This window comes from Lates calcarifer, linkage group LG11, assembly GCF_001640805.2.
Source record: "Lates calcarifer isolate ASB-BC8 linkage group LG11, TLL_Latcal_v3, whole genome shotgun sequence".
Classification (NCBI taxonomy): Eukaryota; Metazoa; Chordata; class Actinopteri; family Centropomidae; genus Lates; species Lates calcarifer.
Genome location: NC_066843.1, coordinates 10420968 through 10435979, shown reverse-complemented (window position 1 = coordinate 10435979; position 15012 = coordinate 10420968). Strand labels below are relative to the sequence as shown.

General features: G+C 40.5%; 1 protein-coding gene across 1 annotated transcript; it reads right to left on the bottom strand.

The window, feature by feature from the left end:
• Positions 1-2418: 2418 nt before the first annotated feature.
• Positions 2419-11663, bottom strand: tfap4 (transcription factor AP-4 (activating enhancer binding protein 4)). The gene is made up of 7 exons (XM_018680845.2): positions 11208-11663; positions 8116-8281; positions 7904-8002; positions 7629-7799; positions 7358-7507; positions 5741-5908; positions 2419-5618 (listed from the first exon to the last, which is right to left on the bottom strand). Exons 1-7 carry the CDS (start codon positions 11294-11296, stop codon positions 5460-5462), a joined length of 1002 nt encoding a protein of 333 aa, XP_018536361.1. The 5' UTR covers positions 11297-11663; the 3' UTR covers positions 2419-5459.
• Between the last annotated feature and the right edge of the window lie 3349 nt (positions 11664-15012).

Genomic DNA, 15012 nt, shown 5'->3' with positions numbered 1-15012 from the left:
GAGCATTGGCTTCTGATAAATGAATGGTGTCAAATCAAGAAACAGAGAGAGAATCACAATGAGGTGATGGTTGCTTTGTTTAACAAAGAATGATGATCAAATGACTGAAACATTCTTTATAGCCTTCTCCCAAAAAACAATTTGCACTAAATATGCCTCAAGTAAATGAGGGGCTGGCACTGGAGGGAGCTGTCAAACCCTCACTCTAATAAAGAAGACACAATGCTCAGTTGGCTGCCATGTTGGCAAAGTAGTCATCATAACATTGTGTGTGTAAGAGAGTGAAGGATGAGAGCTGGGGAGAGGGTACATCTGGAACATAAAGACCCCTGAGTCAACCTAGAATCCCTAACACAGCTAAACGCTAGGCAGATTACTGCTTTATCACACCCAAGCAGACACACTGTGGTGAACATAATCTCACAATTCCTCGGGAATCAACATCTCAACTGTAAATTAATCCCCAAATATGGCAGGAGTTTCTTACTCAGACATGTCCATCCCAAATGACTTTCGAAGCGTGTCCAAACAATACAGCATGTTCATTTTGATGCGTAAAACTGCCTTAATCCTGAGGAACTTCACTGGTGGTGGGATCTACTTTAGAGGCATGATGATTTGTTTATGAGAAAATCTGTGCTTTTGATGAGCGTTTATGAATTCCAGTGAACATTAATTCTTTGTTAATTACAGATGGCAGACATTGGCACAAGTTACTGTGTTTTGCCGAGTGTATCTTTAAAATGTTTGCTGCAGCTTTGATGCTGCTGTGCTGTCACTAGCCATGGAAAATAGCAGCAGGAAAATGAATTATCAGTAATGACAGACTGTTAGTTTATAAAGCCTCAAGCCAGTTCATTGAGACGTATAGAAACTGTTTTCAAGCCTTAGCAAAGAAAGGTGCCATTTTCAGGTTTTGCAGGTTGATAAGGAAGTATTGAATCATATTTTGATCATTTCAACAAATGTACATAATAACACGACACTTCCAATGCCAGTTACATTACTGTATTTTTAAATAATAATAATTCCTTCAATAAATAGAGGGTTGTTACTGTGGGAGGGCATTTTTATATTCTAATATGTATTTTGATTACATTGTTCCATATTAGCACAGTTTTCTGTTGTTTTGTCTACTTTAGAGACTACCTGAAATCTTTAATTGAATTTCTCTATCAGCTTCTTCATAAATGTGGCCATAGATAGGTCTTTGACCTATATGACTCCAGTTTAGGTCATATGAGGCAGAATACTTATAATTATATAAATAAAATGTATTAAAGTGCACAAAACAATGCATTCAAAAGAAAAGGGGAGTTGCCATTCAAGAGACAGAAAGCCTCAGGGAATATAGTACTTATTTAGAAACTTTAACTTAAAACAGAGTAGTCTTTGGTTCAACCTGGAGACCGTTTCATCAAAGAGTGGGTGAAAATCATCCCTAATAAAGTACACAATCTGGTGAAGTTAAACTATTAAAAAAATGCAGAGAGAGACGGGAGGGAGTGGCAGTTATTATGTAGTCTTCACTGTTTCCTCTGATTCATTCATTTCAACAGTTGTCTGGCTACAAAACCAAACTGTGGCACAGACAGTTAGCACACTTCCCACACCCAATGTGTAAAACCAGACCATAGCTTCCCTTAAAGCTTGAGTGTAAAAAATTACTGTTACAAGTCAGCTGGAAGTTATGTAAACACCGCTTTCCCATTTAAAGTTAAGAGACTGAAGTGCCTGAAAACTTGTATGCAGTTTCTGCTCACAGCATACACACCACCTTTGCTTTTCAACACATCCTACAGTGGAGTTTGAATGTTTGTCTATATCCCTCAGAAGTCAGGATTACTCACACTAACTGTTACTTGTTCCATATCCTTTTCCACATTCATATATGAGCAGCACATTAATTCTGTAATTGACTTTGTGGACCCTCTTTGACTTTGCTTATTATCCAGTCAGTTCATATTGCTATGATATATTAAAAATGAGGAAGGACTGTGTCTCACTGGACACCAAAACCAGAGGTATCTCTGAAGGAACGTGTGAAGGTGTGAACAAGAGGCTTGGAATGAATGAATGCGTATCAGGGCATGACGAGAGGAGATGCCACCTACTGTCCCCAGTGTACATTTTAACCGTCACAGAGGAGGTGGTCAGTCTTAATTTAGCAATGAGCCTGCAGAGCTGGGGGAAGAGGGGGGCTTCAAAATCTCATCCACCAATCAGGAATAGACACTTGTGCATCAACTGTGTTGCTTGAGTGACAGCCAACCAGAACTGGAAGGGAAACAAATTCAGCTGGTTATGTCATTATTAGCACTATAGTAACTGTTGCTGCTTCTCAGTAGTTTGAAGAGTCAATACTTTGAGAGAATGAGATGAAAAGAGAAATAAAAGACACACACAGAGGACCCAATGTGTAAAAAACAAAGTACAAACTTTATTATTCTGTCTTTACAAAGGCACAAGCCTCTTTATCCCCAAAACATTTCTCTTAAAAAAACAAAAAAAGAAATCAAAATAGCTTCTTGATGACCATACGCACAGACAGGTCTACCAAAAAAAAAAAAAGTACAGAGAACAGACAAATAGAGAGGGGGATGAGGGAGCTGCAAAATGTGAAGGGAGAGGAGACAAGAGATATTGTCAATAGTTAAACAAAGACAGCATAAAAGATTGCAAAAGAACAAAAAGATGTGAAGGGCAAATAGGACAAGATGTAGGAGGACTGGACATGGAGGGGAGGGGGGATACACAGCTGTGCGGTTTTTACTCATAACCTCAAGAGCTTCAGCTGGGGAGGTGCCCCTTTTTACAAAGGAAAGAGGCGGACTCCGGTATAGTACAGTAAGTGCTTTGTAATCTTGACGCCATTTAATGATCCCAAGGCCCACCCCACTCATCTGACAATCTGATATGTCCACAGTAACGTTTCCTAAGACACAGAACAGAGTGCAAAACACAGATGGAAATAAAAAAAAAAAAAAACAGTTCTGGGATTCAGCAGATGACGATCAAATGCAGATACTCAGGAAAAAAAAAGCAATGGCTCTACAAAAAGCAGACCATGTTTTCAATATCCAGGAATCCCCTTCCTATAATGATAAGTACTGGGAAAATGCCCCATGATTAAGTTTGACAAACTCGTCACTCATTTCAGTGCAGCTGACATCAATATTTTCTTAAAGGGCGATTCTGTGACATAAGTCATGATATAGGTGTGTTAACTTTAACACATTATCTGTCCAGCAGTTCAAAGCTCCATCTATGCATTGATGCAGGGGATTTTAAAATAGCAGTGATGTGTCAAAAGCCATATGTAACTAATCTCTAAATATACCAGGTTAAACCTTTGCTAAATAACCTGATAGGAAAAAAATGAGTCAAATTTTATGGAATGTCAACATTTCATTGTGGAATTTTTTTTCCACACATCTGACAATAACAGTGCACAAAGAGGGTTGAAAATCCACAAGCAAATCCTACCAGAAGTCAGTACTCAGATATATTTTGAATACGTAGAAGGGAAAAATTATCAGAGTGCTTGAATTGTATACCAGCAACCTGTTCATTTTTGAGGCAAACAATAAAGCAAATATAAGTGAAATAGACAAAACAACTGGGAATATATGTGCTAACACAGCCTGGGAGTTTAAAAGCCTGTTTGGAAAGGCAAAGTGAAAACCAGAGGGATTCCAGTGGCCACCAAACGGCCCAGATCAAGTGTTCAGGTACGTCTCTCAGACCCCAGGGCTGTGTTAAGGCTGGCTTCACATTGCCTCCCTGCACCCATGGGCTATAGTAAGGCAAGTTGCTGCCTCTCTCAGCTACGTCTTAATGTCAATCTGCCTGTCAACCAATGCTACCAGGCAAAAGAACGCATTTAAAAAGAAAATCTAAGCTGAAACATGTAAATAGTGTGGTACACTAGACAAAAGGCATACAAAAGGACAAATGATCTATGTAAGGAAATGCATAGAGCATGTATGGTCTGCCCAGTCACCCCCATGGCACATTCAAACAATTTCACTGGGCATTTTCCTCATATTTGTAGCATACTCTGCTTTGATAGATGTCCCAACATTTAGACAAGAAACTATACTGTCACGGGCTAAATAAAACCAGCCCTTAAGATTGAGCGAACAAGTGATTGTATGTCAGTCGTTTTTGTATGTGTGAATGTTGTACACACATACATGTGTGCCTTTATTTCAAGGCAAAAGTGGCGCTGTTGCAGACTGCCAGAGTCTGGGGCACCGCTAGCGCCCTGTTGATTCAAAACGCTAAAAAGGGACACACACACACACATACGCCAGTGGAAATCACTCAAGAGTGGCCACAGATTAGCTTATTTAACAAGCCAGGTGCTTTTTCTATTCAAGAAGAAAGGGTGTGAAGAAATGTCAAAGTACTGATGTTTTTTTTTTTGTTTGTTTTTTGTTTGTCAGGCCATGAGTAAAAAGAAAAACATGCCAAATATATATATATATATATATATTATATATATATATATATGTGTGTGTGTGTGGGATTACTGGGAACCCAGCCCAGTAAGAATGGTAACAAACAAACAAAAGAAAGAATAGAGTTGTGAGCCAGTAAGTGCACTCTCTCCTCCCGAGCTTCGTTTTCACTTCCTGTGAGCACCAGTCAGCCATGACAACAGCTTTTAAATTCCCGTCAACATGGTGCTTTTTTTAATGTTTTTCCAGTACAATCACTTTTAACTTGCTGACTGTGGGAGCCTTAGAAAAACAAAACAAGAAAAACTAGACTTCACAAGAGTACAATAATATAATCTTTCATCCAGAAGCTTTAACGGTGTAACTTTGAGACAGTCTTCTAAGCTCACAGTGTCTCTCCAAAAACAGCTTAGATGGGTCAGGATGAGAAGGAGGTTAAAAGGATGTTCATCTTATCAGAAATGCTCTGGTGGTGGGTGGTGATGATGCCGCAATGCTGGGCTCTTCATTGACTTTGTCTCCTGTTTCGCAGATCAGTCACATGGTTTCAGGGCCAAAAAAAGAGAACAGTCCCAGTGGTTAATGGAGATGTTTAGCAGACATTCAAAATTCTAGTATCCCATATGACAGAGTGTTTATAGATCAGTCAGTGAAGTAGTTGCTCTAGTAACCTTTCTACAGATTAATGAAGAGACATGAGTTTGTGTGTGAGTGAGATAGCAGGGGGCTAGAGATAAGCAGGGAAAAGAGACTGCATGTATGGGTGTCTAAGTGTAAACCTATTTGGGCTGCCTATCACGGTACAACATGTAAGAGTGCGTATTAAAAAAAAAAACTGAAGAAAAAAAATATGAGTGCTTCAATCTGTCTACCAGCCCTATTAATGTCCACTGAACAAGAGTGCTGTGGGTATGAAACCTCCCTTAGCCCTGGTCTGCCTGGACCTTTTCTGTGTATGCGTGTAAGTGTATGGCGTGCGAGACATCAGGAATGAACTCATGGCAGCGAACAGTCATCGGGCCCGTCGCTGTTTGAGGCGGTGTCTGAGCCCGCCGCATCGGAGAGGACGCGGCCCGAAGTGACGATGACTGCCCTTCGCTGCTCTTCCTCACCGCCGCAACCCTTCCCCTGGGTGCCCTCGATGTGCTGGATTGCCTGGAGAAAGGAGGTGGGAGATAAGAGATGTGAGTGGCAATAGCACCCTCTAGTGTTCAGATCTACAAGCCTTTCCAACAAGAAATGAGTCTGCTTTTGGCTGCCTTTCATTTGTGTCTTACTTGAACAATGGTGTCCAGGTTCTGTCGAGATGTGGACACTGTATTGATAACTGATGTCGGGCCCATGGTTACCACGGTGACATGATGGGGTTGAGGAGGTTGGACAGGTGCAGGGACAATGACCGTGGCATGGTGTGTAGGTGCAGGAGGGGTGGCCGGAGCCAACACCTGGAAGAAAGACACACTTATTTTACCTTATGCTCATGTCACCACTTCACTGTGCTAATAAGTGATGTTAGTGCACTCAATATATGAAATATATACAAACACAAACAAGTTAATAGTGTGCACTAATACACAAATAACTGGGAATACAGCTGAATAGCATACTACATATTAACCAGGCCAGATGTTAGGAAACTTTCATCAACCTGATGAATTTTCTCATCCTTATGTTTGGCGACAGCTTCTTCTCACTGTGTGTTTTGAGTTGCCTCTAAAAACCAAGCTTATTATGCAATGATTGCTCTTTCCTGAAATGGCGTAAGTAAGGGTTGCTCAGACATCTTATGAGTGTACCATTTACATTTAGATCGGTATGAGCTTGAGCAAAAGGGAGCACACCACACCATAGTTTTACACCCAGAAAAAAAACAAGAACTTTTAATACCCTTAACTAAAATTAAAGGGCCACCCAACATTGTCCAAATAGCTAGATAAATGTTCATTGAAAGCTGCTTGTGTTATTTTTCTACACAGGACATGAAAGTAAATTCTTGACCTTGAAATTTTGATTTAACAAAGATTAATAAATCAAGGTCCACTTACAAGGTTTTTTTTTTTACAAGTTAAAATGTGATATTAAAACATATTGTGTAAAACAGACTTGCAGCTGTCTTGGATGATAGTACAAAAGATATATTTGATATGGCTGAATGAGTTTTATTTCCAGTAATTTGTGTTAGTGAGGTAAATTCGTCAGATTATATGGATATTGATTTGAGGTCGTATCACTGAGCTCTGCTTGGGGAGTTACGAAGTATCACATGGCTAAATCAGTGCGTATCAATCATCTTTCACCAGCAGCGCCCAGCTGCCACTAGCAGCGGATGGGCAGACAGCACACGCCAATTGATTTGGCATCATGTTCAGTTCGGGTTAGCCTGCAGAAACAGGATACTGTGGCTGTCAGGGCAGGAGACAGGCACAGGAGAAAGATGTGTGAGCTGCTCATTTAACACACTGTAAATGTGTCTTAGCTACTAACAGCTCTAACTCTGGAAATGAAGGAGACTGTCATGTGCAACTATGTCAGCGTGAAATCTACAATAGGCTGTGAGATTAGTCTGATGTGCATGTGTTTTAAAAATGCAATATGTTTCAAAATATCCACAAAAATTTACACCTCCACACAGGGAAGAAGGAGGGGAATTTAATAATACTGCTTGTCACTCTTGAGAGCTTACTGAACATGATTGTTAAGAAAACATCTCTACATGTGGGAAAATTAAAAAAGACAAAAGGGGGGTTAAAATGGTTCTCTTTAAGAGTGAAATGTGTATCCTGGACATAGGGAAGGGAAAGCAAAAAAGAGTGAAATTTATTAGCACAAGCATAATTCTCAATAGGATTCCACTGTGTACGTATGAGTCAGATTTATATGCAAACGCTTCCAACCTGTGGGCTGTGGGCTGGAGTGAGGTCCCTCTCCAGCTGCTTGTGCTGCTGCAGATGAACAAGGCTCTGAGTTTGGGCCTGCTGCTCCTGGACCTGCTGGGCAATTGCCTTCAGTTTCTCTGGGTACAACTGTGCATCCAGTGAGCGCATCTGATAAACAGAGTGGTAGATAAAAGTGTAAGTTGTGTGTCGAAACAATTCTAGTCACCAGGTTTGTCTGGACATACAGTTTCAGGCTTTTGAAATATGAGTTACGTGCTGTTTCGCTTACCTGATCTTCAAGCATCATCCTGACTGACCGCTCTTTCTCCAGCTGCTGCCTCAGCTCGATCATCTCCCTCCTCAAGTCCTCAGTCTTCTCCTCCTCCAGGATGTCTGGTGAGCCAATCCCTTCATCCTTCTCCTCTGCACGCCTCCTCTTCGGGGAGGAACCACTTAACTCCTACGAAGAGCGAACAGAATTTGGAAATTGATTTTAGATTAATACTAAAACTGATTATACAGAAAGAAAAGCCCAGTTAACGCTTTGGCATGGTGGTGCTTTACTTGTATGATTCGTTTGAGCTGACTGTTCTGCTGCAATAGCCGCGTCTTCTCCTGCTCCAAAGTAAAAATATAGTCTGCTGTCTGTTGCAGGATGGCAGCCTGGAGGGAAAAGAGAGAAAGAATAATATTACAGGCCTGTTACAGAGGTGAGTTCAGACCCTTACAGCTACATCTAACTCATCATCCAATTCAAATCTCTGTTTGTGACCCACCTTGCTGAGCTTCTCTCCATCGCTGTGTGGGATGAGTGTTTTAAGTGACTGGAATCCAGCATTGATGCTCTGCATACGCCGACGCTCATTGCTGTTTGCAATCTCTCTGCGAATTCGCCTCTCTTGGTCCCGGGCTGTTTCTGGGGTCAGAGGAATGTTGGCCAGACTGAGGAGGAGGGGAGAAAAAGGGGCAAAGGAGTTAGTGTGACATAAAGAGAAAATAAAACATACATTCTAAACAAAATTTATATGATCAGTTTTGCCCAGGTCCATTTGTTGTATGGAGTTTTTGGTTGATTGTATGTCCCGGTTTATTTTTTGTAGTCAACACAAATTCCCTCAATCTGCCTCCTCTGCTGCTACTTCAGTTAGTAGTTTCCTTCATTTCAGGATGGCCATAGACAACCCCCAGTGGATGGGTGGAAAATTGTTGTTTCCACCAAAGCAAACAAATTTTAAGCGCCTTCCTGTCATCATAATCCTCCCTTACTCCAAATACACTGTCTGTAAGGCTACTGTGACTGGAGATCTTAGCATTTCTGCTGTCCAGCTGGAAGCACTTTACACCCAAGAAACAGTCCCAATAAAAACTGATATCAAATGACCATCAAACAGCAGAATGGACCATGAAATGCAAAACAACTTCACCAACATCTGGCATATAGAATGCATTAATCCACCAATAACTACTCCTCTCTGTGTGCCATAACTAATAACTAAATATTTGAGAATATAAAGCGACACACACGCATTGTAAGTGTTGAATGCTGCAGAGGTAACCACTGTGGGGCATTGCAGGAATTAGAGAAACTATTCTTTTAACCCTAAGAGCTCAAGCCCGTGTTGGTCTGCTTCCACCCCACTGGAGGGTCCTTGAGCAGACGCAGAATGTGGCTTTAGGACTGGATTCATCATGTGACTTGACCTTTTGAAAGTTAACAAGCTAAGGGAAATTCTTTACAAGTGTTAAAGTGTAACATTACAGTGTGTGCTCCTCAGTCCTAGTTCTGATTTTTAAAGGTTTTGGGGAGTGAGCAAGTTTCCTCCTGTTAAAAGCAGAACAATCACATTTCACAAGATGCCATTCATGCACCAGCAGTGCTAAAAAGGTATCTGGTAGCTTTGCTGTTAACTTCAGCTGACTGTTTCTGAGACATAACTAGAGCAGCACAACATCTGTTAATATTTCCACCCTAAAATGTGAGGAAAAGTCATTATATACACCATACGCTGTAATCCAGCGGAGGGGAAATTCTGGGCGAACTTCCTCTAACATCCTCTGTATCAAGCTCAGTATCTCTGGGACCCTCTCTGGCCAAGCTCTTATCTGTACTGACTCAGCTGCCTCAGTGCAAACACTGAGAACAATTGTGCAGACACAGATGAGAAAAGGAGCGTGTGTGTGAACACACAAACACACACACACTTACCAACACTGCAGTGGCACATCCAGCAAACACATCTACTGCCAAAACATGACCAACTGGGCCTGGACTTCACCATATCACACAAACACAAACCACTACAGAGGAACAGGCTGCGTCCCAGTGAGAGTGGGTTAAAGCTTAAAACAGGAGCTGAAGTACCAGGCAGCTGAAGAGGGCTGATCTTATTGGTTAATGGATCAAATCAGAAATTATTCCAAGTATACTGATAATGATTAAGTCATTTTTCAAGCAAAAATGCATCATTTAACATTTAATGTGCCCAACTTTCTCTTGTCTTGTTTATTATACATTTAACATCATAGGGTTGGTCTGACACATGGAGATGTCAAGTTGAAGACAACTTTGAGTATTTCACTATGATGACATTCTCAGCATATTAATTAATAATGGTGGTGTATTCATGGCACCAGTGACAACAATTTAACACAATTTCTATCCCAGTTACACTGCTTTTAATTTGAATAAGCATTTGAAGTCAGTGTGGGTTAAATTAGGGTACATTTGAAAATTTCATAGTTGTATAACAAATCTCTGCAGACTCACTATGTCAGAATTTAAAAGGAAAACAAATAATAAAAGCGGGACTACATTTCCCAGACAGCCCGCGTCACTACCAGCAGCAGCAACAGCAGCAGATCCCTCCGCCTCCCTCTTCAAACAGCGCTGCGGACGTATCGACGGGCCTTCCGCGACATACACACCCCCTTATTAATAACACCACTTTTAATTATCCTTCCTCCCTGTGAACGGCTAAATGTCCCTTTACCGGGCACGCGGGAGGAATTCTACTTTTAATAGCCCTAATAAGCTCCCTCCACTAGTCACCACAGTGCCCGTTACCACCTCCGTGCTCCGAGCAATCAGACTTTTCGTGTCCTCCGCCATTACAACAATGCGGCAGGCAGCATGGCAGAGGTGCGGGATGAAAAGACGCAGTGGAGGCGACTCGATAGCGCGAACAAGACACACAGAAACACCAGTAAAACTATCGCCACGTCGAATGGGTGTTAAAATTGACTACAGCTGTACATTTTCACATTAGGAGTGAACGAAAACAAGGCGCCATAAACAGGAAACAAACGCCAGACCCCCTCATCACTTTTAGCACAAGCCCCAAGCATGGCCGCACTACCCACAATAACTTCGGATCGCTCTGAGCGAAATCGGCAACCCCCAGGACGTGTGCGACATAAATGAGCCCTTTCACACAGTATGACACCCGCTCGTATAACCTTTCTCTTTCCTATGTAAATCACAGCACCTGTAAGTGACACAGGGGGATAATTTGAGGATAAATAGAGCGGGGATGCGCTCTGGAGCGGAGTAGCAGCGTGGTGTGCACGGAACCACGTGGTTTATGTTTGTTAGCCACAAAATACATCGATTTCACAGCCAAATGAGAGAAATAACACCACGGGCAGGATGTTGTGGTCTGTGCCGGAACCCCCACTTGGTCAGCCTCAATCTAATTTCAGTGTTTGATGATAATTAATGCCCGCAGCTCCCCGTGAGTGGGTCGTGTACACAATAACAGATCAGATCAAGCATGTTGCCTCAGCGCCGTCGCTAAGTGCGTGTACTCCAAACAGATGACTTCTAATAAAAATAAACACAGCGTGCTGGTTGAAGCGCATGTATACACACCTGCAAAGACCTCCAATCACTTCTTTCTCCGTTTTCCTGAAATGTTGCAAGGAGGGCACCTTCTGAGCTGGTACCATGAAATACTCCATGCTCGCCTCTCGCCAGTTTGGTCCCCCCCCCCCTCAGGAAAAAAAATAATTAAAAAAAAACAGCGAACAGTCTCGGTAGAATAAAAGAAAAATGATGACGTTAGAGAGTGAAAATTCCGTGAACTGACGTGGGTTAAATCCTCAGAGGAGATATGAATCCCTCGTCTGTGTAATGTAGTAGTTTCAAGCTGCTGAGAGTTGTAATGTTACTCGACTTCCAGCTGATGGGGTTCCCTCGTTGTGTGTGGTGCTCTTCCTCTCTCTCTCTTTCTCTCTCTCCCTCCCCTTTGCTTTCTCCCTCTGCATGACCGTGTGTGTGCGTGTGTGTGTGTGTGTATGCAGCTGATCGGATGGCTTTCAAGGCGGGAAACAGCTGGTAGGAGTCACACACTGCACTACCAAAAGCCTCCTTCCGCAGAGACGGGGGACTGCATGTAAACAAAGGACTATTTAGCGCAGAAATACACCGACAAGAGAGCACACAGGTGGACTTTAATATGAATTATGGTGACAGCTAATTTGTGATTAAACATGCAATGTTGTATTCAATAAAACAAATCCACGAGTCTTCCAAGCGATGATTATTATAGTATATCAATCAAAACATCTTTTTACCCTTTACATGACCAGCCTCATTAAAATTACAGAGCGCCTGTCATTCTAACACATAAACATTTAAAGCATTCATTAAAAAGAAGATTAACAACACGTTAATTATATAACCACAGCGCCTGGAGTCATTAAAAAAACATTTTATAGCAATAGCCCAAATGTATATCACACCTTGATGGATAAGTCTGATATAGTAGTAAATAAAGAGCGGGACTACTACAGGGGCGGATACTCCAACAGCTGCGATAAGCGAACAAGAGGGATCAGCTGACGAGTTGGCAGAGCTGCACAGCAACAGCGCACCGGGGAAGGGCTTTTAGGGACAAGCTGCTGGCAGACACACAACGCGGCTGAACGTGTATGCGGGTTCACCATTTTGGGCATAACAGTTTCAGGCTAGCCTACTACTGGAGGATAAATTCTAGTAACCTGATTTAATTGGTTCAATAGAAGTTGCGACGCGCGCGTGCAGCGAAGCCACAAAATGGGAGTAGAGAATTTGATCGCACACCCGGAAATGTGAAAAGCAGCTGCTTTATCTTGGGGGAGGCGCGCGATAGCTTTTTATCAGTTTGCCTATTGGTGCAGCTATAAGTAGACCGAGCATTTACATATTTAGCTGGTTCACACACAGCTGTTTACATGAATGACCTTTATGGTGTTGCAAGAAACCGTGGCAGTGATTTTCAGGAGAGATAAGAAGACACATCTATTTTTAAAATGTAATAAGCATTATTATTCAACTTCATTATTAAATACAATTCTTAATTCTAGGGTAATAAACATAGAATTAAATATTATAATTAAGTTTTATAAGTAGATTTTTAATTTATTTCTGCTGTTGCCTGTCTGCTGATTTGACTGATTTATCTCACACATAGATCTCACATTGGTATTTGTTAAAATGGTTACATGTGTTTACAGTTTACAATATGCTTAATGTATTTTAACCAATTAAATTAGTGCATAAGGTCTTAGTATTCTGTAGCCCAGACTATGATACAAATTTTGACCTGTAGCCAGTGAAAAAAAATGCAACAGTGAACTGAAATATTAAAAATCTTCTAAACCTAATGAACATGACAGTCAGATTACAAAGCTGTATTTTGAGTGTTTCAGTGTTATTGTGACCCACTTGGCTCCATTATGTCATTTTCCATGTAATTCATCATGAACTTGCAAAGCTTTCAAGACAAATTCAGCAAATAAAATCCAAACCTGAGCTGCTTATTTGAGACTAATGTGAACTTATGATAAAATATTGCTTTAGAATATATTGGGGAATCTTGATTTCTTTCAGAATGAAAATACATTTATGGGCTGGATCATCTTTATTTTTGTGATATTGATGATGGTGCTTTATCACAAAATAGAAATATAATTATTAAATATAAATATCTCTGAAGGCCCACAGGTAATTAAATCTTCTTCCAGGTTGCTTCATGCCCTCTAGTGGGCACTGGTAAGTACTATTCTATTCTGGTGCACAGTCTGCACCCCAGCAGCACAGGCAGACTGGCACACAACAACTATGAGACTGATGCAACACTAATTTATGCAAAATGGTCACTGTACCTTAGGTTGTATTATGTTGCCTTGAAAAATCATATTTAAAACTGTTGGTGGTTTGTTTCACAGGCTGTAGGCACCCACTGCTTACACTGCTATGTCACACAGAACTGATTCACGTGTGTGAATGCTTTTGAATTATGCATTTACAGCAGTCACATTCCCGAGTTGGTGGTGCATCAGTCATTAACACTGAAAAAATGAAGCATTTGATGTTGTATGCCAAACACAGGACAACTGTATTAGAGAATAGGATCTGTGGTTTGTAGACCTTTACCAACCACCACAAGTTTTACAGGAATGTTGTTCAAATCTCAACACAAAAATAAAAAGAAATTGTTCAAGCTCGACCAAATAGATATTGTGTAATGTATACTTTGTTGTGATTTTGACTCTACACCTTATTGCTATTATTTAAAAAGAAAAAGCTACATAATCACATTCTGTTTGAATTTTAAAATATATTATCATTTTACATTTCACAACATTTTCCTGAATTATTCAACAAATCAACCCACTCATCTTTTTTTCCAAATGCAATCTTGTAATTGTAATCTTATGATGTTGTTCTTGTGGGAAATAAATAGGATTAGGAAAAACTTGAAAAAGCAGAGAACATAGTTATGAGAGAAAGAAAGGGGAAAATGACCATATATTGAACAGGGATGGAAACAGTTGCACGCTTAAGGAGAGAATAGCTGAACTGTTTTTGTATAATTTAGGAAATATTTTAGAGAATTTATAAGGTAAAGTCATGGTATTAGTGGTTTGTGGCTTTGTACTGAAGATCCAAGTGTCTTTAGTATAAAAGTGCCCTGTCGAAATGACAAAACTTAGAAGTTTTTCTCACCTGTTGCATGTACTGTATTTATTACCTGGTTTAGGAATAATCTAAATGATAGAATTATAGTCATATATATAGATATGAGTATAAGTATGAGAGGTACATAAGTACTTTTACCAAAGTGCAGTTTTTGAGGTACTTATACTTCCCTGGAGTATAGGGCTCAATTAAGTGAATAAATATTTGGTCTATCAAACATCAGAAAATTGTTTAAAAATGTCCTTCACGATTTCCTAAAACCAAGGCAGTGTTTTCATATAGTTTGTTTTAGTCCAACCAGCAGTTCCAGATCAGAGATGTTCAATTTACTAACACATAAAAACATAATCACAACTACTCAGTTGACAACTGTTTACTTTTCCAATTAAGATGTGATACTTAAGTAATTAAATTACCTCTTTGCATAAAAAGTTGCTCAAATATGCTCCACCTGGAATAGCAACAACATTAACGCATCTGTAACTGAGTATTTTTACAGTGCAGGATTGCTTGTATTTAAGTAAAAGAATTCTTTTTTGAACACTTACCCCCCTTTCCACAGAGTGATCTGTCCCCAGAGATCAGGGTGGTGCAGTTTTTCCTGCACATGAAAATATGGACAAGCACCAGTTTAACAGGAAACACTGTAAATGTTGAGTGAAGACAGAAACATAAGCTTCATGTTATTTGAATAATCTTACTTTGATTTTTA